The sequence below is a fragment of the Ostrinia furnacalis genome, unplaced genomic scaffold (assembly GCF_004193835.3).
Source record: "Ostrinia furnacalis isolate ACB-3 unplaced genomic scaffold, ASM419383v2 OfSCF7602, whole genome shotgun sequence".
Lineage (NCBI taxonomy): Eukaryota > Metazoa > Arthropoda > Insecta > Lepidoptera > Crambidae > Ostrinia > Ostrinia furnacalis.
In genome coordinates, this window is record NW_021137841.1 from 59,935 (window position 1) to 87,364 (window position 27,430).

At 38.2% G+C, this 27,430-nt stretch overlaps 2 protein-coding genes across 2 annotated transcripts; one reads left to right on the plus strand and one right to left on the minus strand.

The window, feature by feature from the left end:
• Nucleotides 1–3,982: 3,982 nt before the first annotated feature.
• LOC114365547 (uncharacterized) lies at nt 3,983–6,134 on the minus strand. The gene is made up of 2 exons (XM_028322150.1): nt 4,983–6,134; nt 3,983–4,021 (listed from the first exon to the last, which is right to left on the minus strand). The coding sequence occupies exons 1-2, from the start codon at nt 5,910–5,912 to the stop codon at nt 3,983–3,985; spliced, it is 969 nt and encodes a 322-aa protein (XP_028177951.1). The 5' UTR covers nt 5,913–6,134.
• A 13,658-nt stretch (nt 6,135–19,792) lies between these two features.
• Nucleotides 19,793–20,745, plus strand: LOC114365550 (uncharacterized). The gene is made up of 2 exons (XM_028322152.1): nt 19,793–20,250; nt 20,413–20,745. The coding sequence occupies exons 1-2, from the start codon at nt 19,895–19,897 to the stop codon at nt 20,648–20,650; spliced, it is 594 nt and encodes a 197-aa protein (XP_028177953.1). The 5' UTR covers nt 19,793–19,894; the 3' UTR covers nt 20,651–20,745.
• The last annotated feature ends 6,685 nt before the right edge of the window (nt 20,746–27,430 follow it).

Sequence of the window (27,430 nt, forward strand, 5' to 3'; positions counted from 1 at the left end):
GTCAGATCTTGATGATAAAGAGAAAAGTCTTCAAAGTTCTGTANCATCGCCAATGCTCGATAGCGACCAAAACAGCTAAAGCTTCTCTCTCCGTTATACTATAATTTCTTTCAGCTGCAGACAAGGACTTACTCATGTACGCTATAGGACGTTCAACACTATCAACGGTTTGAGTGAGCAGGGCTCCTATACCATAGTCACTCGCATCAGTGTGAACCTCAAATGGCTTGTCGAACTCTGGGCAAGATAAGGTTGGAGCAGATGTAAGACATTTCTTAAGTTTGTTAAAGGCCTCGTCTGCGTCTTTCGTCCAAACAAAAGAGGTGGCTTTCTTTTTACAAGTGGATGTTAACTTGTTCAGCGGGTCAGCGATGGAGCTGAAATTAGGCACAAATCGCCTGTACCATGAAGCAGTACCGAGGAACCTTTTAACTTCCTTTTTATTCGTTGGAGTTGGAAAGTTAAGGATTGCTTCTACTTTGCCTGGATCGACGTGTAATCCTTTTGAATTAACTATATAGCCCAAATATTTAAGTTCGTTCCGAAAGAATACTGACTTTTCTAGATTTATAGTTAGATTAGCTGATTTTAATTTATTATATACTTTTTCTAAAAGAAATATGTGTAAAATAAATCTCGGAGGCGAAAACAGGATAATTCAGATCGAACTTCACTTGGTAAGTTCGTTTGATCATATAATAAAAAACTGTGTGTAGTTGCCAAGTAAACATTGGCTCCGATAAATTCAGTAATTAATAATATTAATACTCAAATATTTTTCACTTTTTGTCAATAATTTTTATTGTTGGCGTAAGCTCTTTATGTGGTGATATAAGTTTCTCCAATTAAACATCAATTCGTCGAAAAATCAATCATGGTCAAGTGCGGTGCCTGTGGAAGTGACTTGAAAGCAAAGGATAGCACAATAACGTGCTCTAAATCGTCATGCAGGCTTCAGTGTGCCGCAGGGATCAATATTGGGACCTTTGCTATTTCTTATTTACATTAATGACCTTCCTTACTTTGTAAAAGATCTGTGTGATATTGTGTTATTTGCTGATGACACATCTCTCATTTTCAAAGTTGATAGAGGTAGGGTAAATTTTGACGATATTAATAACACACTCTCACAGGTTCTACATTGGTTCAACAACTTATTGTTAAATGCAAACAAAACTAAGTGCATTAAATTTAGCTTACCTAATGTGAAGCAGGTTTCCACGCAATTAATGGTGAAGAATGAACCATTAAATAGCATAAATTCCACAACATTCCTGGGAATCACTTTAGATGCTAAACTTCAATGGGGTCCTCATATTGAAACTTTGTCAAAAAGGCTCAGTTCGGCTGCTTTTGCAGTGAGAAAGATAAGGAAATTAACTGACATTGAAACGGCAAGGCTAGTATATTTTAGCTATTTTCATAGTATAATGTCATACGGCATATTGTTGTGGGGATCAGCCGCGGACATTGAAACTGTGTTTGTTCTGCAGAAGAGAGCAGTGCGGGCCATTTATAACCTTGGACCCCGATTTTCCTTGAAAGATTTTTTTAAGGAAATAAACATACTGACAGTAGCTTCACAGTTCATTTATGAAAACCTTTTATATGTCCGCAAAAATATAGAGCAATTCACGTAAAAGAGCGATTTGCATAACTTTAATACAAGAAACAAAAATAAACNATGTATGTAATCGTTATTGAATTATGCTTGGTGAATCTTTGACATCGACAATTTCTGAATTTTTGACATTGAGTATCTACTATTGACATTTATATTGACATCTTACATTGATAATATTTTAATGGAATTTGTTGAAATGTTTAATAATTAATTAATTTAATATTTGCATGTCAGAAATGACTAATTGTGAGACCTAACCATTAACTGTATCCATCTCCTGTACCACATTTATAGCAAATAAATGATGATTCTGATTCTGATTCTGAAAGGAACTGCCTCCTCGACAGTGCTTCTATACAAGTTTAAGTGATTCTACTGTTTCAGAGTCTGATTATAAACATGCTAATGATGCCTGGAAATAATTTAATCCCATCAAAAACAATACTTACCAGGAAATCTTTAACGTTTTACATAAATTATTGACTTGGCCATCGCACTAAATAATTTAATTTACACGTGTTTTCATGCGATGGCCAAGTCAATATATTTATGTAAAACGTTAAAGATTTCCTGGCCTGGACTTGGTATTACATGGATCTCACAACTTTTTACCGTAGAACAACTGAGTTGCGAGACTTGGTTTTTTTGACAATTATACTTCGTATCTCTCCCGAAGATGATTATGTTTTACATGTAGCAGTACCTGGGATGATGCCGTCCTTATCACACTTTTAGAGAATATTTATTTAAATATATAAGTTTTAAATATAATAAAGTACGTGTTTTGACTCCTCAGCACCGTAGTACATTCCGCGGTCCGCCATATTTCTTGTCATTACTTGTGTTGGTGTTCGTCCGACTCACACGTACTTTTTCAATAAAAATAACTTNCAAATTCGAGTGTAGAGTCTCCAACCTTCAGAGGAGTGGGTGCAACACGGACATTAGACATGATTTTTGTCTTGTCCATGTTCATTCTGAGGCAGACTTGTTGAGAGGCTCTACGGAGGCCATCGAGCATTGTGCCTAGATCCTCCAAGGTCTCAGCCATGACTACGATATCGTCCGCGAATCGAAGGTGGGTGATGTACTCGCCGTTGATATTTATGCCAAATCCGTTCCAGTCCAGAAGCTTGAAGACATCTTCCAGGGCGGTGGTAAACAGTTTTGGAGATATTTTTTTTTAACTATTAGTTTCGTTTCATTTGGCTGAAACGAAACTAATAGTTAAAAAATGTACTAAAAGTCAAGTTAAACATTGTTATAAAAACATTTTTTTTCTGTTATTTAACCACTTGTCATTTGACATCTGTCAAATTTGACTATTGGTTACTTTAACTACGAATACATACTATTTTCATACGTATGTAATGTAATTTTTTAGGGTTCCGTAGTCCTGACAAGGAACCCTTATAGTTTCGATATGTCTGTCTGTCTGTCCGAGGTTTCGCTTGGAAACTATTGGCACTGGGGAGCTGTAATTTTGTGAAGGTATGTATTTTAATAACGCCGACAAAATAAAATTTAAAAAAATAAAAAATCTAGGGTAGCTGCCCCTGCATGTAAAGTGGGGATGAATTTTTTCAAGGAAAATTAACGGTTAAGATACATTACTTAATTTAAGAGTAATAGTCATTTGACTCATGTATTATACAATTTCATATTATGAAAAATGACTTTAGATGAAGTAATTGCTTGCTTCTGAAATATATTTTGTTAACGACAGACAACTACGGAACCCTACACTGCGCGAGCGATTCCGATGACGTAAAAATTACGTGATATTTTCCGAGACCCCCCCTCTCCCCCACGTGAGATTTAGTGAGGTTTTCGTTGACCCCCTCCCTCCCCTTAAAGTCTCACGTAATTTATGGACGCCCCCTAAATTTAGGCCGGATATCCGGCCTACCGGATAGTTACCGGATATCCGTTTCATCTCTAGTATTAAGTGTACATCGAAATGATTTTCATAGCAATGTCATATTGTTAGAAGTTATACCTTATTGTTAGAAGTAAATAAATTAATACCTATACATTTTTNGTAGACATTGATCTACTTATCTAATAAGTGTGCTTGACGCCTAAATTTATTAATCGACATGCCAAATAAGTCTAGTTCAGTGCTGTACTCATTATACAATTTACAGAATCTAGATATTGGGGAGTAGGATCCAGATACCGTTTTTCTGAAGGGCGGACACAGAATTTTGATTGGATATCTAGGATATTTGTAGGGAACTTTAAGATTGAGTTTAGATAGAAGATGTGGACAGTCAACAATTCCATTTATTAATTTAAATAAAAATATAAGATCGAGTGCAGTTCTACGGTTTTCTAAAGGTTTCATTTTAAACTGATCTAGTCGTTTTGAGTAGCTCGGAATTTTTTTAGCTTTACCTGTAGAATAGGCTAAGTGATTAAGAAACCGTTTTTGGACGCGTTCCAGTCTAAGTGTATGAGTTGCGTAGTGTGGACGCCAAACAACCCCACCATACTCCAAAGTGCTACGAACAAGGCTATTATAAAGAAAGATTTTGGTAGCTGACTTTCGAAATGATTTTGTGTTCCTCATGATAAAGCCAAGTGTTTTAAAAGTTTTTTTAATAATGTAATCGATATGAGGAACAAATGTTAGTTTTTTATCCAGTAGTATGCCAAGATCCCTTATTATGTCAACTCTATTCAGATGCAAACCGTGCATAGTGTAGTTATGCATGATTGGGTTCAATTTACGAGTGAAGGTGATTTGAGAACATTTCTTAACATTGAGCTGCATGTTATTATTAGTGCACCAATGTTCAAGCCTATCGACATCACTCTGAAGCAGCAGTGCATCCCTATGAGAACACACCACACGGGCAATTTTCAGGTCATCGGCAAACATGTATGGCGAAGAGTGGACAAAGCAGTCTGGTAAATCATTTATGAAGATATTGAAAAGAATGGGCCCCAGATGTGAACCTTGAGGTACGCCGGAAGAGATGTTAAATATGTTAGATTTATACCCGCTAACAACCACATAAAAAGATCGATCAGCTAAATAGGATTTTATCCAATTGAGCAGGGAGCCGGAAAACCCGTAAGCTGAGAGTTTCTGAACTAGCACGCTGTGTGAGACCGTATCAAAGGCTTTGCTAAAGTCAGTGTAGACTGCATCTATTTGTTTATTAGAATCAACAGACTCTATAGCATTTTCAACAAAACTTAACAAATTACTACTCGTCGAACGAGCAGGGGTAAATCCATGTTGGTGAGTTGATAAATATTTTTTAAAGTAATTTTGAACCTTAGGACAGATCAGTGCCTCAAATACTTTCGCCATAGTTGGTAAGATTGAAATTGGTCTGTAGTTTCCAACANTGGATTCAATCCCGGTGATACAAGAAGCCAAAACTGTTGAGTAACATGGGCGGATGTTATGTAATAGAATTTCTAACTGATCTTGTTCACTTAATTTTTTCGTTAAGCGTGAAAAAAGTTCTGACATTATAGCTAAATAGATGATAATATTTTCTTGATCACCCTGAGTCCTATTTCGTATTTCTGACATAAGCCTGTAGTCGTAGTCTACCGGGCTAAAATCCTCTATAAGCTGGGCTATTAACTCATCCCAATCATTAACAGAGTCACGCACACTGCGATACCAGTGAAGTGCATTTCCAGTAAAAATATCAGCTGCGTACATTAATAATTTATTTGAGGGTAGGTTACGAACGGTTTTATACTCATTCATTCTCTGCACAAACGCGTGAACGCAACTTTTACCGTCGTATTTAATTTTCAGATCTGTTGTGTTAGAATGATCGCAATGTACAGTAATAGTGGATGAATTGTCGCCTGATGAAGAAGGACTTGGCTCTGAAGTGGCACTTTGTGGTGAAACAGATTTGTTCATGGTCATTAATTTACCAGAAAGTAAATCAAATTCTTTGTTTAAAGATTTTATTTGAGAAGCAAATGATGAATCTGATTTATCGAGCCGCTTCAGCCGATAGTAAATGTGATTATGCAAAGTCGTAGTTCTTTGAAACAAATTAAAATCATATTTTTCATGTAAACTATTCACTTTTGAACCTAATTCTTTAATAGAAGTAAAAACACCCTCACAGTCCTCAGAAATAGGTAAACCAGAATCTATGATTTCATCGTCTGGTACCGATAATATAATTTTATTTATTTGTTTACGCAACCCTAGAACAGTGCTAGCTGGTTCCTCTCCTCTAATAAGAACCTCGTATGATAATTCGTTTTTGTTAAGTAAGAAATATTTGATAGGGTGAGTTCCCATTTTACCTTTTAAAGCAGCTAAAGCAACCTACAAAATAATTCTAGTAACTACGATTAGGATGTCTACGTTGTGGGGTAATTAATTATATAACTACCTACGCTAGAAATAAAAATAAATCAGAAATAAAATGCAAAATCAACACTTTCAAATTGCGAACTGTTACGTACTCACTTAACAATAGTACTATGTATTACTAGATTTAAAATAGCACCCACAATACTGCACNATGGACAGGGACCACCTTAGCAAGCTTCCATTGTTTTGGGAAAATACCAGAAGAGATTTATTGAAAATGATAGATAGCGGGATTGCCAGCTCATCAGCACAATTCACGATGAAGAATGCGGGTATATTATCGGAACCAGGCCCCTTTGTGACGTCCAAAGTTTTAAGATGTTCCACAATAGTTTCAGTATCGATCTCTAATTTAGAAAAACAGTCCGAGTTTGATTTTAGGTTACTTAAATAAGAAGAGGACTCAATAGCATTGAAAACGCCAAAAACCGACGAATAAACGGATGCAAAATATGTACCGAACATATTGCAAATTTCAACACCATCATTCACTACCTTATTTATTATTATATTTTCATAGCTCCATTCTTCAGATATATTATTACCATGTAGTTTCCCTAACGTACTAGGTAGTGTCGCACTTTTAGATTTGTATCGATTGTTCTTACTCGATTTCCGATTTCAAACCGTCATCTATGGGTCTACGCATCACTAGCGCTCCCGCGTTTTGCTCATTCCTTTTTTGTGCGCGGTAGTGAACGCACGTCACTTCAAGTTATAACAAACGCGTAACCGTTACATTTCAAATATGCCGAAACGCAAGGCTGAAGATAAAATAAAGCGTTACAAAGAAAAAATCAAACGTTTAGAACAAAAACATAAAGTGCATAAACGTCGACGAAATATTATAATTTCCGATTCAGATTCTGATATCGAAAACCAGGGTAAGTAAATATATTATATTATACGAAATAAAAGTGTGCAATACAGCGTCTATAAGTCTGCCTGGAGGGTAACCGCGAGTTATACACGATGGCTAGACATGACGCAAAAATCTACGCCTGGAGTTTGACCGTGAGTCACACACGAAGGCAAAATACGTTCTTAGATACATTATGAACATAATATAACGAATTTAAAAAGTAAATACCTACATATTATATTATTAATGAAGTGTTAAAATTTCACAAATAAAAATTCATAATTATTTTTAGTTTTTATAGTCCCCTCAAAAAAAAAAAAAAAAAAGACTATATTTTACTTTATACTTTCAGATATCCAAATACCTGAAAATTATAATGTCGAGGACGTTGAGTGTGCAGTCAATGGCCCTGCCGGAACAGGCCGATTGCGGCACTCTGGGTCAGAACCCCTGAAAGGAGCCCTGCCAACAAATTTACGAATCGCGGTTCGCTCGCCCACCACCAATAAACAACCACTTACCGGTGGGAGGAGGCTTTTCTTCCACGTACGAGTGGACAGGGTGGTTTCTTCTGATCCTCTTTTGAAATCTAGCGACCTATTTACAGAAATAAATGAGTTTTAATGAGTTTTTGAGTATCACTGCGGTTGTGTCGGCCTTAAGAAAGGAGACCCAACATGGGTATGCCCTGAGTACAAAGCAAAACCGGGTCGTCGTGGAGACAACACTGACACGCCGGTGAAGGATGCGGCCGGCAGCAGCGGCGAGTTTGTGAACACAGACACTAGGAAGCGGCCTACAGGTGCAGCGGTCGGTGATGAAGAGCCCCCGAGGGATGTGATTGCCACAATAAAGGCAGAGATTGAAATTGCAATCCAACAGGCTTTACCAAAGTTTTTGGCAGATGTCACTGCATCAGTCACCAAAGCCATTGAGAAAAGGTACTTGGAACTGGAAAAGTCAGTGAGTACGTTAAGTGATCTCTTCGAAGGTGTAAAAAGTTCTGCTGCCAAAAATTCAGCTACCATTAAAAAACTACAATCGGCGAACACTAACCTAAGCTCGCAGCTGAAAGCACTACAATCTAAAGTGAACAGTATGGAGGAAGCGTCTTTAAGGCAAGAGCAATGGTCCAGGCTTCAGAATGTAGAAGTGGTCGGTGTCCCTGAGAACGTTGGCGAATCACTCCCAGCCATAGTGGAAAATATCGCGAAGCACCTCAACGTTAACATCAACCCAAAGGATTTGGATTTCATCCATCGTGTCCAAGCAAAGAGACAAGTGAAAGGAAAACCTCGTAATTTGATAATCCGCTTCCATAATCGCTCTAAAAAGGATGAGGTATTGTCGGCTGCGCGAAAGCGTCACGGCTTAACCTCAAAGGATGTAGGAGTGCAGGGCGAGTTATGTCATATTTATATAAACGAACATTTATCTGTTCATAACAAGCAGCTACTAAAAAGCTGCAAGTCTAAAGCTAAAAACTCTGGTTATAAATTTATTTGGACAAAAAACTGCCGTATTTATACAAGAAAATCAGAAAACTCGCCTTACATTCTAATATCCTGCGAGGAAGATTTAAAAAATATTACCTAATACTTTGCTTCACCATGTTATTAATAATCAGAAAATATTATCACTACGCCATAATTACTATCTTAGTTTCAACCCTATGCTGGTCGCACGTTAATAACATTGTACACTTACCTCGTCTACACATACATATTTCATACACAATCTCATTTACACTTCACATAAACACCCCTACGCTCGTTTTGTATTACGTCACATTGAGTAGTAATCTATCATTTAATTTTGTTAGACCTCAACATTCCAGTGACTTATTTTATTTTTCCACAACAAAAACTCAATTTGATGCTTCGGCAATTGGCAGAAACAAACAAATACAAGTGCCGTTCATAGGAACTGATCGTAACACCTATTGTAAAAAGGCGCGTTCAAAATAAATAACCTAACATTTCTATACCAGAATGTTCGCGTCCTTAGAACTAAGACAATAGATTTAATGATTAAACGAACTTAAAAAGTGAAGTTCTATCATAATTATGCGAGGGCTTTGTCCAAAGAGATTAGAAATAAGAACTATGTAGTATCACGTACGGTGATGCCAGTTTACGCACTGTTAGTTGAGGATATTTTTTTTTTTTTTTTTTTTTGTGGGTATCTCAGTTTACATCCCATTTGACATTGGTATCCGTCGTCAGTTAGTTTGGAGTAGTAATTTGTATTTTTTATCATTTCACTAATATGGGGGTTTGTGTTTTTAANCTGAATGCAGGCCGCCACCATTTTTGACGATTTATCTTGTCAAGAAGATTATTATGATTGATAAACTAAAACCTTCTTGTTGGTTCAACCTGCCATTATTATTTCTATTAAATAAAAAAAACTATTGTCAATTGGTCAATGTCATCATTGCATTGCACTGATGGGATAAAAAAATAAACAAGCAAAACCTTATTCGTTAGCAAACTTCATATTTATTTAAATATTAGCAGCACTGTTTCTTGCACTGTTATGTTGGCAGGTTTGACTCTTACAGTACCTAGTGCAAGCGAAAACCGACACTAAGGTGACGAACCTTTTCATTCCGCGACTGTACATCGATAATATATATCAAAAAGGAACGAATTACAAGCATATTCAAGTTTTTTACCACTCTCTACAATTTTTGTAACACGTGATTTGAATGACTCTAAAATTCCTTCCGCCAACATAAAACAGGGTAATATAATGAAGGAGTAAAAAAGTTTGTTTGATACCTGTGATTTTACAAAAACACTTTAATTATTTGCTAATCCATATAGGCTCATTATCAGTAACCATTCATTATCAGGTGATCCGTCTGCTCGTTTGCCTCTTGTCACATAAAAAACCAAATGCAATGGATACCCATAACATAAAGATTTTGATTAAAATCATTATTTTATTGTAAACAATCCAGAATTCTTACGAATATAACCAAATATTAATTTTATAGCACATGAACTCAATTCCGATATTAATATCGGAATTCCGATATTGAGATCTAATATCGGAATCCAATATCGGAATTGAAAACCTTCCGATATTACATGCCCTATTTTTTTTAATTAGTTTCCACTTCTGAATCTTATATCAGAAGTGGGATAAAGGACTACTTTCGCCCACCTGTATATTTAAATGATTTACTAAAGCTAATTATAAGAAAATCGTATCTGTTTTCAAGTAACAAAGCAATTGCAAGCTTATTTAACTACCTGCTTTTTGTATTTTTTTTTGTTTTGTGAATTTATTTCTGTGAGTGAGTGATAAAATGGTGCGTACTGGATCCCGTAACCGTAAACGAAAGCATACTCGAGGTCGGTCGCGTAAGCGTCGTAACTCTCGAAGTAGGGAAGTCTCGCAGAGTAGGTCGCGTGATCGTAGTGATGGCGTTTCGCGACATAGCTCGAGTAGTGCACGGCATAATTCGCGGAGTGGCTCTCGTGTCCGAGATCGGCGTGATTCCTGTAGTGCCGAAAGACACCGTTCGCGCGGTAGGACTAGGCGTCGCTCGCGTAGCGATTCGAATTCTCGTCGTCGGTGTCGCTCGCGATTTAGCCGTTGCAGGTCTAGGTCGTTGTCGTGTAGCAAATCACGTAAACGAAACCGAGATCGATCACAAAATTATGGCAGCGATAGATCGCCTCCTATTTCGCGTAATGTTTCGAATAACCATGAGCATCAAACGCGACCCGAACGCGATTCTATACCTAGGGAGCCAAGCCCGTGTGCACCGCATCGACAGGCCTCGCTAGGCTCGGGTGTCGCGTCCTCTGAGGCATCCACTCTTGCAAATGCTTTAATGCAAGCTATTAAAACCATGCAACCTTCGAAGTCACAAAGCTATTACGTGTCTAATTTCGATCCTCTGATAAATAACATTGAGGCATGGTGCGAAGAAGTGGATCGCGCCAGAGACGCGAACGGCTGGAACGATCACGAGTGCCTCTCGCGTGTGGCCTCATGTCTAAAGGGTGATGCCAAAGTGTGGTTGAGCGAGTGGGTTTCGAACGATAGAACATGGTCTAACTTCAAAAAGGAATTTGTGTCTCTGTGTCCCAATAAACTCGACTACGCTAACATTTTATTAGACGCCATGAACACGACGTCAGACAAATATTCGACTTTTGCGGAATACGCGCGTCGCACTTTGTTACGCCTAAAAATAGTTCAAGGGTTAAGCGATGAGTTGAGGACACTCATTGTTATCCGTGGAATCGACAGTCCACAAGTACGTGCGGCAGCTGCTAATGCCAATCTGACGCCGGACACTATCGTTTCTTTTCTCTCAATTTATACCAAACCCAATACTGCGAAAAGAGATAACTCGACAAATGCTAAAAAACAAGCCCCGGCTCGACACAATAATCGGTTCGGTTTAAAGTGTTTTACTTGCAACCAACGGGGACACGTCAGTCGTGATTGCAAACGACCGAAATCCGATACGACATCAAGCGCGAAACCAGGTCCTAGTAATTTGTGTGCGTTTTGTAAGAAGCAGGGACATACTGAGGACAACTGCTTTGCCAAGGCACGATCGGAGCCGCGGAATCAGCGCAACGTAAACCTTTGCTCTCAAAGACCGGGATCTTTCCAAAACAATGATATTACTCCTGCGGTGGTAGATGGAGTACCGGTGGACGTACTTCTTGATAGTGGTGCTCTCGGCGTATCTCTCATTTCTTCAGACGTTCTTAAATACATCTCATGCCAACCTAAGCCGAAACGTTGTGTATTAAAGGGCTTGAGCGACAAAGAGTTAGTGACCACGTCATATGTCACAGTGACCGTAGAATTCAGTGACATATCAATTGAGGTAGATCTGTTGGTAGTCCCAGCATCTTTCATGAACGCCCCTATTATAATAGGCACGGACGTAATGAACCGCGACGGAATAACGTATGTGCGGACCAAGGATAGACAGTATCTTACGCGTAGCACCAGCTTCTCTGGTCAAATTAACTCCGTGAAAACAGAGGAAGTCAAAGTGAATACACCTCTTCAAGGTGACGAATTGGAAAGCCTTATGTCTGTCATCAATGAGTTTTCCAATTTCTTGATTTCGGGTACCGCCGCTACGACTGTGCAAACGGGCGAAACGGAGATAAAGCTTACCGATTCGACACCTGTGGTATATAGACCGTACAAGCTCTCGTATGATGAGAAACTTAAAGTTCGGGAGATCACCAAAGATCTTTTAGACAAAGGTGTCATTAGGCGTTCAAAATCGGAATTCGCCAGTCCGATTATACTCGTTAAGAAACGCGACGGTTCCGATAGGCTCTGCGTCGATTACCGAGCGCTCAATCGTATCACGGTAAAAGATCGCTACCCGCTTCCCCTAATAGAAGACCAGATTGATAGGTTGGGTGGTGCTAAATTCTTCTCAAGCCTGGACATGGCTACCGGCTTTCACCAAATCCCTCTTAAAGAAGAGAGTATTCCTCTAACCGGATTCGTGACGCCGGAAGACCATTTTGAATACGTAAAAATGCCATACGGTTTAGCCAATTCACCCATAGTGTACCAACGTATAATTAATGACACCTTACGCGAACATATTGACGCCGGGAACGTTCTTGTTTATGTCGATGATGTGCTCCTTTTAAGTGACACTGTAAATGAGGGGATCGAGCTATTACGTAAGGTACTTAAAACACTCACTACGGCCGGTTTCTCGATTAATCTTCGAAAATGCTCATTTCTCGTAACCGAAGTAGAGTACTTGGGAAAAGTTATTAGTCAGGGTCAGGTTAGACCGAGTCCGCGAAAAGTAGAAGCCTTAGCTAACACCACGCCACCAGAGAACGTAAAACAGGTTCGCCAATTACTTGGGCTAGCAGGCTACTTTAGGCGGTACATAAAAGACTACGCCACCAAAACTGCCCCCATTGCTCATTTGACCCGTAAAGACGTAAAGTTCGTTTGGACTCCTGAATGCGAGGCTATCCGGCAAGATCTCATAAAACATCTTACGAGTGAGCCAGTTCTCGCAATTTTTGACCCGAAACTTCCTACTGAAGTCCATACGGACGCTAGTAGCGCAGGTTATGGCGCTGTCCTCTTGCAAGTCCACCCAGATTCTAAAAAGCGCGTAGTAGCTTACTTTAGTCGATCTACTCAAGGGGCTGAGAGCAAATATCACTCCTACGAACTGGAGACCCTTGCCGTCGTTAAAGCTCTTCAAAACTTCCGGCACTATCTAGTTGGGTTAAAATTCGTAGTTGTCACTGATTGTAACGCGCTAAAATCCACCGAGCGAAAGAAAGATTTATTACCCCGAGTTGCCCGCTGGTGGATCTATCTCCAGGACTTTAACTTTTCTATCGAATACCGCAAAGGGGTAATGATGCCTCACGCTGACTATCTAAGTCGCAATCCCATAGCCAGCGTCAATCAAATCTCAAGGCCTCGCAATTGGGCACAAATAGCTCAGTCAGCTGATAACGAAACGCAAGACCTTATTCAAAAGCTTCAGGATGGCAGCTTAGATGCCACTAAATATTCCGTCCAAAATGGTGTCCTGTACTATAAGTATGTCCCGGTAGGTGAGCAGCCCCGACTGCTGTGTTACATTCCTAAAGGTCACCGACTCAGTCTCCTTAGAGTGTTTCACGATGAGCATGAGCACATTGGAGCGGAGAAAACTCTCGACCTTATTCTGAGACACTTCTGGTTCCCAGGCCTCAGACAGTTTGTCGCCAAATACGTAGGTCATTGTGTCATATGTATTTCACAAAAAAGGGTGCCTCGTGCCCCTTTGCAAAACATTACTTCATGGGAAAAACCAGATGCCCCGTTCCATACGGTGCATGTTGATGCACTAGGTCCCCTGCCCGTATCCGAAGGATACAAATTTGTTCTCCTCATTGTGGATGCTTTCACTAAGTATTCCCTTTTGTATCCCATCTACAAACAAGATGCCGTAGAGCTGAAACGTGTGGTCACACAAGCTATTTCGTTGTTTGGGGTGCCAAAGCTTATGATTACGGACAAAGGGCGGATGTTTGAGTCAAATGATTTCGTAACATGGATAAATGAGCTAGGTTGTAGTCTTCACTACATAACCCCCGAAATGCATCATGCTAATGGTCAAGCGGAGCGATATATGCGGACAGTACTTAACATGTTACGTATACAAGCGAACCACAAAAACGTACCGTGGTCCAGCACTTTGTGGAAACTTCAACTTGTGCTTAATATTACAAAGCAAAAAACCACGCAAGTCTCTCCGTTAAATCTTCTGATCGGCACGGAGGCAACGACGCCTATTATTCGTGCATTGGTGCGCGATGTGGCTGTCGAAGGTTCGTCACCCAACCGGGAGGCCCTGCGGGAAATCACCAGAGACAGAGCTCGCCGGCTGTTAAGAAGCAACCAAGCTAAGCAAGACGAACAAGTTAACCGACGGCGTCGTCCACCTCGTCAGTTTAACCTTCATGATGTTGTGTTCGTCATAAAGTTTTCGCAGTCTACGGGGAAGCTTGATCCCGGCATGCGCGGCCCTTATAAAGTGGTTGACGTGCTGCCTAGCGGACGTTATACGCTTCGCTTGCTGAGCGGAGGCTACGGCAAGACTACGCAGGCAGCGGCGCAATATATGGTGCCGTGGCACGGCGAATGGTGCCCAGAAACGTGTGCTGCATTTTTTGAGAGTAAGTTTTCTCATGGCATTTGTTGCTTGCAGGCTTTGGTCATATGGTGTAAGTGCTGATCGCTGTGGTATCAGACACTCAGGCGTGTGTCGCTTGGCGTTTGTCGCTGCACCATGATGTTGTGGATGGCTCTTGAATGGCTTCAAGTAGCTAGTTGTCATAAGTTCACCAGAATGGTCAACTTATGGTCCGAAAGGTCGGACGGCTCACACGTATGATTATGGTCTACGTGTTGGGCAGGCTCACGCGTATGAATACGGTCTGCGCGTTGGGCGGGTTTGCACGTACGAATACGGTCTGCGTGGCAAACGACTTGACGTATGATTATGGTCTGCGTCAAGTCATGTTACAGGAGCTGAAACTGCAGGCAGCCAGTTGGACGAGGGAGTCTTGCTGGGGAGACTACCTCAGTATTGGAGAGCAGTCTGCATTGGGTTCGACTATTTTAAAGAGACGTCTCTGACTTACCTTTATAAAGATGGATGTATGAATGAGCGAATTAGAGGAGTGTTTATTAGATTGATGTTTGAATTAATTGACTGGTTGATCGAGTGAAAGACATACGAGGTCGTGTGTATTTAGCTGTCCTATGTACTGTTTCTCATACAATGTCATTTCCAGACGAGAATTCTGAAGATGACGAGACCACACCAGCAGCATCTACTCGTCCGGCTGACCCTTCGATGCCCCTGCTGGACGCTGACCCAGAACCTGAACAGTCGGCGCCAGGCGTAGCAGGTCCCAGTGGCACCACCCGAAGAACAAGTGTCGAGGACGACACACAGTCAGGAGAGGCCGTGTAAGGANCCCTCCTAAAGTGAAAATGGAAGAAAATGTTTTAAGTGATGATGACAGAAATGATGATGACATTTTGGACGAATGTGAAAAAGAATTACAAGAAATGGAGCAGAAAAATAAAGAAAAAAGGCCGCGTGAAAGTGAAGAAAGTAGTGAAGAAGGATTTACAACAGTTCAAAGAAAAGCTAAAAGATTAAACAGAAGAGCATCAACACAAGAAGAGAATAATAATATTGAAGACATGTTTAATTCAACGGGTGAGGAAATATATGAAGTATGTTTATTTTCACCTAAAACTCTAATGAAACAAATGACCTTGGCCAAGTTTTTGCAAAACTCAAATATTACTGGAGTTACTAAAATTAAATACAAAAGCCCTTACAGAGTATTTGTCCAATTTAATAGTAAAATACAAGCAGATAAACTAATTTCAAACACAAAGTTGACAGAAATGGACGTAAGGGCCCAACTCACAAATCACAGTACCTTATCATACGGCATTATACGAGGAGTTGATCTTGACATAAGCGAACAAGAACTTTTAGAAAATCTAAAAGCTACATCTGAGATAGTCTCAGCCAAAAGAATGAAACGCATTAGCAATGAGAACAAATGGATTGAGAGTGAGACAGTTCGCTTATGCTTTAGAAGTGCCTCAACACCGCCAACGATTGAAGCATATGGATGCAAGTTTGATGTTGACAAATTTGTGTTCCCTGTGACTCAATGCTCAAGATGTTGGAAGTATGGTCACATAAGAAAATTTTGCTCACTGAATACAGAAACATGTCCGAAATGTGGTAAAAATCATGCGAATTGTGAAACGGAAACATATACTTGTTCAAACTGTAAAGGGCCTCATATGTCTTTAGATAAAATATGCCCACTCTTCACCAAAGAAAAAAATATTCGTAGAATTATGAGTGAACAAAATTTTACGTATAAAAAAGCTTTAGAATTATATTTGGCCAGCGAGAAGAATAAAGATTTTACCATAAAAGAGAAGGACATTTTAACTACTCCTAATACCCAGATCTCAAGTGAAATACTATTGTAAGGAACTGCCTGGCTACGTCATCAAACTACCGGGCGTCGTTTATAAAAACCAACGCCGCGTGTACCGGAGCCCATTTGCTTCTCGGCGCTCGGAACGGACGGTTGTCTGGAGGAATCTCTGTCGGTCGATTGAAGGTCACGTGAGCTATTTTTATTTATCTCTATTTCTTGCTAAATAAGTGTGCAATTGTTATTTTTATGTGATTGAAATTATTTTGAGTTATTGCGAATAAATGTTTAAAATTAATAAACGGGTTTTCTATTGAATTTGTTTTTTTTTAATTAGTTTCCACTTCTGAATCTTATACTATCATTCCCTCCCTTAACCAATATAAACAGAAGCTCTAGCAGCATTGTACAAACAACAGCAGAAATTCACGAAGATAACCAGCAAGAAAAAGAAATCTCATATTCTGAAATATTGCAAGGAACTAAAACTAGTAAACACAGGAAAAAGAAACAAATTCGATATGAAACAGAAAATAATTTAGACGAAGAGTTTATGATGGATACGGAAATAAGGTCAAATGATGAAAAATCCCAAGATGATAATATAGTGAAAGAAGATAAAAATAAAAGAAAAGAGAGGAAATTCGATGTGTGGAACTTGTTATTTAAACTAAAGAACATTTTTTTGTCTGAAAATAACTTTGAGTCTAAGATTATGTTGGTTTTAAAAGTTATAATAGAAGAGTGCAGCTGTATAGTAAAATTATGTTCAGGTGGAAGATTAGTTGATACTTTGTTTAAGCTTTTTAATGAATAGTAGTCCTAAAATTAATATACTCCAGTGGAACGCACAAAGCCTTAGACCAAAACTGATTGATTTTGTCGCATTATTATACCAGGAAAATATACATATAGCTATTGTTTGTGAGACTTGGTTGGAAGAGGAATCTCCTCTGCATATAAGTGGCTATAATATTTACCGAAAGGACAGGTATGACAATTATGGCGGTGTGGCGGTTATAGTTCATAATACTCTACACTCTCAGGCTTGCTCCATCAGCGGCTTCAATTCAGGTATAGAGATTGTTTATGTCAAAATTTTAAACTGTAAACACCTTGAAAATTTGATAGCTATTTATTGCCCCTCTTCAGTGCGGACGAATCAGGCAGATTGGGACAAAGTATTTGGGTTAGTTAAAAGCAAAACTTTAATTACTGGGGATTTTAATGGCCATCACACAAATTGGTCCTATAAATGCGACCATAGAGGTCTGCAATTATTTGACTCTTCTTTAGAACATGATTTTGTTTCTATTAATAATGGAGAAGATACTAGAATTAAATTTGTAAATGGTGTATTACAAAGGTCATCCCCTGATGTTTCATTTGCATCGTCTGATATATCGCACCCNTTATACATTTTAAATGGCAAGTACTGAGCGAAAACTTGGGTAGCGACCATCTCATTATTAAAATATCTATGAATTTTAACATGGATTTAAACTATGTTGCAAGGCGCAATTTTAAAAAAGCTGACTGGGAAGCATACAGTAAACAACTTTTAAACGCTTTCTTCAATTTTGATAGCAACAATTGCGACTCTTCTATTATTCAGCAATATTATGATTACCTCATAGACCAGATTAATAATTCAGCAAGTAAGCACATACCTAGCGTTAAAATTTGTAATAATCCTACTAGAAGTTTCAAGCCGCGAGAGTATTGGAATGTAGATTTATCTAAATTAGTTGCCGAACGTAGATTAGCTCTAAGAAACTTTAGAAAAAACCCCACACCCTCTAACTTAAAAACATTAGAAGATAAGATATCAGAAACTAGGAAAAATATTAAAATAGCTAAAAACAACAGCTGGAGGAAATTTTGTTCTGATATTAATGAGTGTACTGATGTTTCTGATATGTGGCGCAAAATGAGATGGTACAAAGGTTATCGTCAGTCAAAGTTCTCAGTCGCGGACCATCAAAAAAATGATTTGTTACACTCACTAGCCCCTGATTATGTAGTTGATTGTCCCCCTAGAATAGTTTCGAACAATAATTTACTAGGAATACCGTTCTCTACGCAAGAACTAGAAGTCTGTTTAAAAAAGAAAGATACCGCTCCGGGTAGTGACGGTATTACTTATTCAATGATATCTAACCTACCAATATCTGGCAAAAAGTTTTTGTTAAAACTGTATAATGCTATCTTCAGAACAAGTACCGTTCCAAACCAATGGCGTAATATATTGGTAGTGCCTATACCTAAAGCTGGGGGTAGTCAGGAGGCAAAAGTTAGACCGATTTCTTTAATATAATGTCTGTGTAAAATATTTCATAACATGATAGGCAAGAGATTAGAGTGGTTTGTAGAACATCATCAGATACTGTCCCCGAAAACTTCTGGTTTTAGAAGAACCCAATCATGCTTAGACTGTCTAGCCAGACTTGTTTCTCATATACAATTAGGGTTCTCTAACAACACTCCAACAGTGTCCTGTTTCCTTGACATAGAAAATGCCTATAATAACGTACTGGTGAACAAAGTCATAGAAGTGCTTGATGGACTTGGAGTTGGGAAATAGATCTGTAACTATTTATGGTGTTTCTTGAGCGAAAGACGACTGACAATTAGAAGTGAGAGGCAGGGTGGTATAACAGAAGTCAGATGTACCAGTAGGGGACTCGCTCAAGGTGACCCGATAGCACCATTGCTTTTTAACATTGTAACCATATCTATATGTCGGCAAATTACAGGTGTCATGGTTGCTCAATACGCTGATGATTATGTTCTGTATACCAGTCATAAAGACCTGAGTCGATGTGAAATGGAATTACAAATAGCTCTTGACACTGTTATTAGTCTATTGGACAATATTGGACTTCAGTTGTCTACAAACAAATCCAAATTGTGTCTATTCTCAAGAGGTCGTAGATTAACACAAATTAAAGTTAATATAAAAGGAACTACGCTAATACAGGAAGATGTAGTTAAATATTTGGGTTTATGGCTTGATAGGTCGCTTCGATGGAGTAAGCACGTCAATGAGATAGTAGAGAAGGTGACGAAATATTTAAATCTCCTTAAGGTCTTGGCGGGTTCTGGCTGGGGTCTCCACCCCAAACATCTACGTATTTTATACATATCTACAATTCGAAGTCGACTTGACTTTGGTTGCTTTCTTTATAGTAGCTGTGCTAAGACTCATCTGATCAAGTTGGATAGATTACAAAATCAGGCATTAAGAATTATTGGAGGATTTGTTAAGAGCACACCAATACATGTTATGGAGTGTGAGTTATCTGTTCCACCCTTGAATTTGAGATATTTATATTTAGCTTATAAGTTTTGTATCAGAAGTATGTCCAGCTCCGAAAATTTCTGTGTACTTAAATATAATTGAAGAATTGTCCAATAAATACCCAGGCTACCTTAAAATATTTACTGATGGTTCTAAAAGTAGAGATGGTTTAGGAGCTGCCTTTTGTGACCTTAAAAATGGTACATCAGCGCTTTTTAGAGTGGATACCACTGTTTCTATTATGACCATGGAGCTAATTGCAATCTCAGAATCACTTAAATACATTATACAAAATCATGATAATATCGGAAATAACGTAGTGATTCTTTCAGACAGTAAAAGTGCTTTACAACACCTGGCTCGATGTGCCTCTGGTCATAGCAGAGGAATGCCGATAGCCTACACGGTGTTAGAAACGATTCACAGGTTGACTTTATCACCAGCCATGATTCTGAGATTGCAATGGGTTCCATCTCATCTGGGTCTAAGAGGCAACGAGGAGGCTGACAGATTGGCTAAATTAGCATGTACAGAAGGTCTAGAGTTTCCTATATTGCCGTTTTACACTGAGGTATTAACTAAATTCAAAAATATTTGTTATGAAAAGTTTAAAGAGTATTTTGATGAGAGAAGTAAAGAAAAAGGTATTTGGTTTAAAACTATTCAATGTCAGCCTCCTCGGATCCCTTGGTTTTATAACTTTAAATTGAGCAGAAAGTGCATTGTTGTTCTTCATAGATTGAGATCTGGACATTATCCTGGAAATAAGTTCGCTTTTATGATGAAGAAAGTTAACTCTCCAAATTGTAATATTTGTGATAAGGTGGAGGATGTTCAACACATCCTAGTAGAGTGTGTGAAATTTAAAAAGGAAAGAGATTTAATCCTGCGAAAGTTTCACATCAACGCGTACGATGTAGGAGGTTTTCTTAATATTTTAGCTAACCCAACAAGCAAAGCTGCAAGATTTGTGGTGGATATGGTTTCGCAGGATTAAATTTATTTCTAAATAGTGAATGTTATTGTAAGCGTAGGTTAAGATTCGATGGGACTGACATGTTTTCAAACAAAAGTCCCTAAATAAAAACAGATTAAAAAAAAAAAAAAAAAATTTAATTGTACACTTCGCGTAAAACTCACTTTGTGCGATAACAAGTCGCTCGCAATATGACTAGCGCAAGTTTGTTGCGGAATTTTTGAAATTACCTCGAGGTGTTCAGCTCGTTACCTTCCTCTGACCGAGCATTTTCGAAAATCGACCTTATATCTTTATGGCACAGTTGTTTACGGCTCGGAGCGCGGATGCGAGCAATGCAAACAAAACGTAAGGAACGTTGCTAATAGAGAACGCGCTGTTATTTGAAAAGTTTTCAAAAGTTCGGCGATCAGCCGCCGCCGCCCGCGCTTGTTACGGCGCCATTAGTAGGTCAAATTGACTTTGGAAATTACCTCTTGGCTGTGAAGTGGTTACAGAATCTTAAGTTGCTCCAAGTTTACTGCCATTAAACGGAGCAATCAATAATTTCATTCAATATTACACTTAACCGCATTTAACAACAAAACATGACTTTTAAGTGTTATCTTAACCAAATTAGAAAATAATACTCGAACTTTTTACATTTTGGTAATATGATGCACTCAAAACTCTCTTTTAGTAACCATATCTTCATAATCACAAAGATTAGATTCCAACGGAACTATCGGCAGCGTTGACCACAAACACAGCTAATAAAGTCCCAACTCCCAAGACGTGATTCAAACTTTTCCCGCAAACTTCCACTCTAGCTATTGAAAAATATTAATTTGAAAGCAAACTTGTCCTCGGACTTTATCAAATCCGTCTGTATCTAATTAAATTTCATAAACTCTGCTTATTAATAACACTGAATGAGTTTACATCTGGAGAAAAGTATTAGCATTTTGCTGGTTTCGTTGGTTGTACTTAACACAGGATTACTTTTAGTTTCTGTATGAAACTCATTTATACAGCAGCTTACTACGAAGATATAAATAGGTGCATAATAACATAACCGACTGAAAAACGTCTAAGCGATAAATGAACAAAATCCATAATTAATTTACCTACATGTTATGAAGATTAATAATACATAATGATAATTATTGTTATCTGTACTTAAGCTTTTGGAGGACAACATAATTCTGTAGTACGTCACATGATGATACTTTGATAAAGCTTTATTGACATTATTATTCAAATTAGTAGGTATGATTTAAGTCAAGTTAAAAATACTACTTATTACCACCGACAAGAGCTAAGTAAAAAGCAATAAAATATTTTTTAAATGGTCTGTAAACTATAATTGTTCGAAACAAACACGAAGTATTGTACATAACAGTTTACAGCACTAAACATAGAACTTCATAGACTATTGTTAAGTTCAGCCAATTTCCTGCTCGCTCGCTCCAGGGCGTTAATGGCCGGCGGAAGACACGCATTCCAAGTTTTCACAGAATGGACTTCTTAATGAACAAGTTGGAAAAAGTGCCCTAAACGCGCGCGCCCCCGCGGAATATTAAGCAGGCGCGAGGGAAGCGATCCCACCATGCAACACTCGCACGGCTCCTTACTTTTGATCTGTGATGAACATTTATTTTGAAATAATTATACAACGCACTTTGTTTTAAATATTTTTGTAACTTCTTACTATTAGCTTTAAAAGGCCTGTAACTGAGTTAAAAGATGTCATTAAAATAATACTAAACGAATGTAGGGATAATGTCAGTTTTTGTTGAATATTAATAAGTTGTTATTATTAATTTTGTTTAATAACAAAATAACAGTAGAACTTGTCATAAGTTAATAAAAAGTGTGCCAGTCAATATAAGTAAAAAGCTAAGATCACATTGCAGATTGTGCGGGTTCAATGGCGGAGAGACGAGGGAGGCTCGTAGCGCGTAGCTCGTAGCGCCGTAGCAGTGTCAGCTGCTACGACGTGTCCGACGACACTTTCATGTTGTTTGGGTGGCAGTTGTTTGAAACTTAACCACGATTTCGATCTTTACGTAAAGTTGCAAGTTAACAACAACCTACGTAGTCAACTAACTTGAGTTCAACTGTCGAATTTTCGTAGCAGTGCTTTTAACTCGTAGTATGAATACTTAGAGTGGAAAGTAAGCAGCTGCGGAAATATAGTTTTTATAGATATTGGTATATTACTACTACAGTAGATAAATTAGTAAAAATGGGTAATTTATTTCCAAGAATAACATTAATAAATCAAAAAAATAATGAGAAATGTCTGTTTGTTTCAATTAAGGCCTTGAAATATATTCAAAGATATATATCACTGTTTTAAATCAACCATTAGACGGTAAAAAGCGAGCAAACTCAATTATCCCGCAGCGTGTGCGAATCAAAACAAAAGTGGAGTCGTCTTCCGCCGCTTTACATAAGAGCGCAGTGCAAATAGAAAATTGCTTGAAGTCCTAAACTGAGTTACCGTCCCCTAGAGAGCCCCCTCCCTGCCCTCGCTGATTGCAAATAAATAGATCCACACACCCTCGCGAGTAATTTCTTTAGCCGGTGTTTTCCGCGTTTTAGAGACACAAGATGCGACATGCTAAAGCTTCTTTGTGAATTTTTACTCCACTTTTTGTGCAAGAATTTATCCAAAGCATTCTGGTAAGCAGTAGCTAAGAAAATCTCACAAAATGTTTTTGCAATGTGATGATTTAAAATACCTGTTCTAACAAATAGCTTTTTAACTTCTAACCAAACTAAAAGTGTTCCCATGTATCAATGTAACTGTAGTAATTTATATGAGATTGTTTTTATTTAATCTGAAACTTTGGAGATTTAAAAACTTCAACATTCAAATCTGTTTAAACGCAAAAACTTTAATCCGGGTTCACGTTCACAGCGAACCCATAAAGTGAACGCAACAACGTCAACGAACTACAACGCATCAAAGTTCTCAATGACTTTTGTTTAATGAAACTTGAAGTGTGGGTCCCGCAGGCGCAACAAAGCGGAATAACTCGCTGCGAATAGTAAGCGAGTAGTACGACTTACGAGTACATATCGCGAATGAAGTCGCGTCCTCCACTCGCTGCGATGCAAACGCATTCCCGACCGCAGGTGTAGGGTTGACATATTTCAGGAAATATTAGATTTTATCAAAATTGAGACTTTCAAAGCTTAGTTATTTAGTCAATGAGTAAGTACCTAATCATCCTTGCAAAAAACAATTGAAGTGTAATAATATTAATAACCTTCAAGCGATCTGATGTTGTGGGCATTTAGCACTGGATTTCATTAGGGCTTCTTAAATCAAAGCTATCATTTGATGCTCTATTTAATTGAACAACTATTATAAGGAGAGAACAAAATTAAGTTGCTTTAGGGTATAAGTTTATCATCAATTAATGTTGTTGAGGACATTAGTAACGAAATGGATCATTGTTATCTTTAAATTAATAAATAATTCATCATTCAATAGTTACAAACTTATTTCAGTTAAATTAAGTCCGTCATATTTTCAGCGCATTTAACTTACCCACGCACGGAGGCGCATTGTGTCTAGAAAAACCTCATAAACTGGAACGGGCACTAACTCTAGTCTGTACCCACTCAGACAAACTACTGCAGGCCCCACTTGAGTACGCAGGGCTGTCGCTATTCAACATGATACGATTGAAAAGCCGACTGAAAAAATTACACGAAGGACGCAGTAAACCGGTTCAGGCATCACAGACACCGTCGACGCTGCTGCGCGTCAAAGCAAACGCGTTTATGTCTAGGGCTGTCAGCCACAGTTTTGCCTTCTGAAAATACGAGTAGGTACTTGTTTTAAACTGTAACAGTATAAAGGGAAATAAACAGATTTAAGTAGGTAATATGATTACAACAAAAAGTCATCGTGTTTCATTAATTTTATTTATGTAGATATTAATCTCGTTTTATTGTTTCGCATTTGTTTCACGCAATTTAAAACTAACGTAATTTAGTTTAACAATATTTTGATCGCATATCGCAGTTACGTCGCAGAGACCGCACTTTCGGCTCTTCTAAAATTAAATGCAAACTTTATGTAACTTCTATTTCGGGAATAAACTAGACACTGGTATTACTAAACATGAGAAACTAACAGCTCCGGATATCACTGAACGGATTATCCACTGACAACCCTACCTTCGAGCACCTTGAAAAGTAAACAAGTCGGGCGAAATTGATCTCTATTTCGTTTCTCTACGGTCTGTTGACGCGACAGCATCGGATCGATGCGGCCAGGGCTGCCTCTACACATCGAGAGGCGTGAAGTGTAGGATTCTTTGCACACGCTCGCGATACTAACGTTTTATTTCCGGGAGCAGGAATAAAAGAGGTTTTTGCCACTGCATCATTTTTATTGTGGTCTGAAAAAAGTTCATTCAAGTCAGTTTTTCGTTCCGTTTGTTGTACGAGTTCTAAAAATATCTTTATCTCTTAAAAAATCAGGTTCATGGCATTCAGGTACTTTAGTTGTGTAACAATTATTTTATATTGCCATTTCTTGCTTTAGTTTTTTTTCGTGCCTTTACTCTCCTTATCGGAAAATTGGTGTTACGACCAAAAGCTAATCAATAGCTAGTTTAAAGAAGATGCGCCGCAACTTCGCCACCAGCGCACTACCCGCATCGTGCAAGTGGCAAAAACTCGTCTGCTAGCAACAAGACAACTACTTAGATTGTAAACACACGATATCTTAAACGAACTTTCGCGCTGCGGTTAAAATCTTTAGTAACATTTGAATTAAATTAATATAACTTAAAAGTCAATTTGTATCGGAGAGGAACGTAGGCTATCCTTTAAAATACTGAAAGCGAAAAAAAATATTTTAAGAAACCATTAAATTCTCATGACATTATTATAAGCGTCAATCGATTACGATTAGTGAAGGAGAATACTTTAATACTTAGTAGATCTTACTTTAGCCTTCTACACTGGTCATCATAAAAATCGACCCACCCGCGACAAGCACTTTCAAACGTATGCATCCCCACTTCCCACCAATATTGCTATACTATATTACCATTTAAAAGCCTAGTTCTAAACTTCATTTCATTAAAGGAAAGGTTTTTACCCCAAAAATGTGTCTATAGAAGAATCCAGAGTCACTTCTTCAAAAAATAGGTAGTTACGCTTGAGCCAACTTTTATGGCTATAAAACTGTTAAGTTGGGATTAATCGCTATCCATCTGTTAAAGAAGACACATGAGATCATTATTTGGTTTTATAACCATAAAAATTGGTCTAATTGATCCCAGAGGTGAGCCCAAAGTGAGGTCTTTTTTCAAGTTTTTCAAGTCACATTTATTGTATATGTTAATCGTTTATTACGAAATTAAATGTGTTTTTCTTTAAGGATATTTATTGGGCTTTCAAATAACACCAATATTGTTGGGGCACCATGATTGTGTCAGTAGAAACGAGTTTTCCTGTAAAACGTAGGTGGGCCGATTTTGGTGATGACCAGTGTATAATAATTGGTTCCGCTTTCAAAGCAAATAAGGAACATAGATATAAATTACAATGCCTTAAAGGATAGGGTAATTCCAGGATACATGCCCCAGTGGGATAGGTGCCGCGATTTTAAGTACACTATGTTACAAGCAACTTAGCCTAAAGTTATAGTACGTATAATAGAAAGGGACCTCCCCGTACCACTTTTCGCCTCGCAAACCATCAAAGAGTGCGTTCGTTTAGCCAGTGAGAGCAAAAATATTCCGCGGCCAAACCTTAGCGAGCGTCGAAATAAAATTGGTAAGTATCTTTTAATGGATAATTTTTTTGTCAGCTGTAAAATGAAGCAGATTTTTATATAATTTGATAGACTATCTTATAAATTAGACGAGATTGCTATGTTTAATTCGATTTTTAGTGTTATTATATTTTTTATTAAAAAAGGCACCTATCCTATGCTAAAAGGATAGTTGCCTATTTTTTTTTGGGGATAGATGCCATTAGGGCCATGTCCCATGCACCTAGGGGCATCTATCCTAACCTGCTCTTTTTATCACAAGTAGCAAGTAAGAAGAAAAAAGATACGGCTAACCTTAGGAAAGTAATAAATAGGGTGCCTTTCTGATCGAATTACCTTTTTACCCGACTTCGGGTGGATGTACATACTATGTACTATTTTTAATAAAAAATATTAAATTTCATTTTTACTACATTTAATAACAAACAATCTTAAATAATAATACTTGGCTTGTTTGATTTCAAAATGCATTTGATCCTTAGAATTCAAAAACTGTATTAACGAGTCATCTATCCCTGCATCAGGCATCTATCCTTTGAAGCAATCATGCAGTGAGTCTTCTATCCCCCACATTAGGCGTCTATCCCACTTTTTAGAGGTCAATTAAAATGGTATTTACTCAGAATTGGTATAACTTAAACTAAAATAATTATAGTAATATCATAGACGAAAGACCAAAGTTTACAGATACTGAGGTCAAATTGTTGCTAAAAACTTACTGACTGAGTTACAGAGCTGTTTCAAAAAGTGGGGCATCTATCCTGGACTTACCCTATAGTAGGACGCATGTCGATTCGCTTAGCGTTTGTCTTCAAAACCGCGGCGTGTATTTTGTTGGAAGCGCGCGTTTTTGTAGTGCGCAGGCGCGGCCGCTGGAGCCTGTTGTCCTGCAATCTGTCAACAGTACCGTAACCTATTCGCTTTTTGTCTCGCTAACAAAAGCCGCTCCCGCTATTTATGAAACAGTTTGTTACTATACTAGCTCAGAAAACGTCGAAGAGCGGATTTCGTAAGCT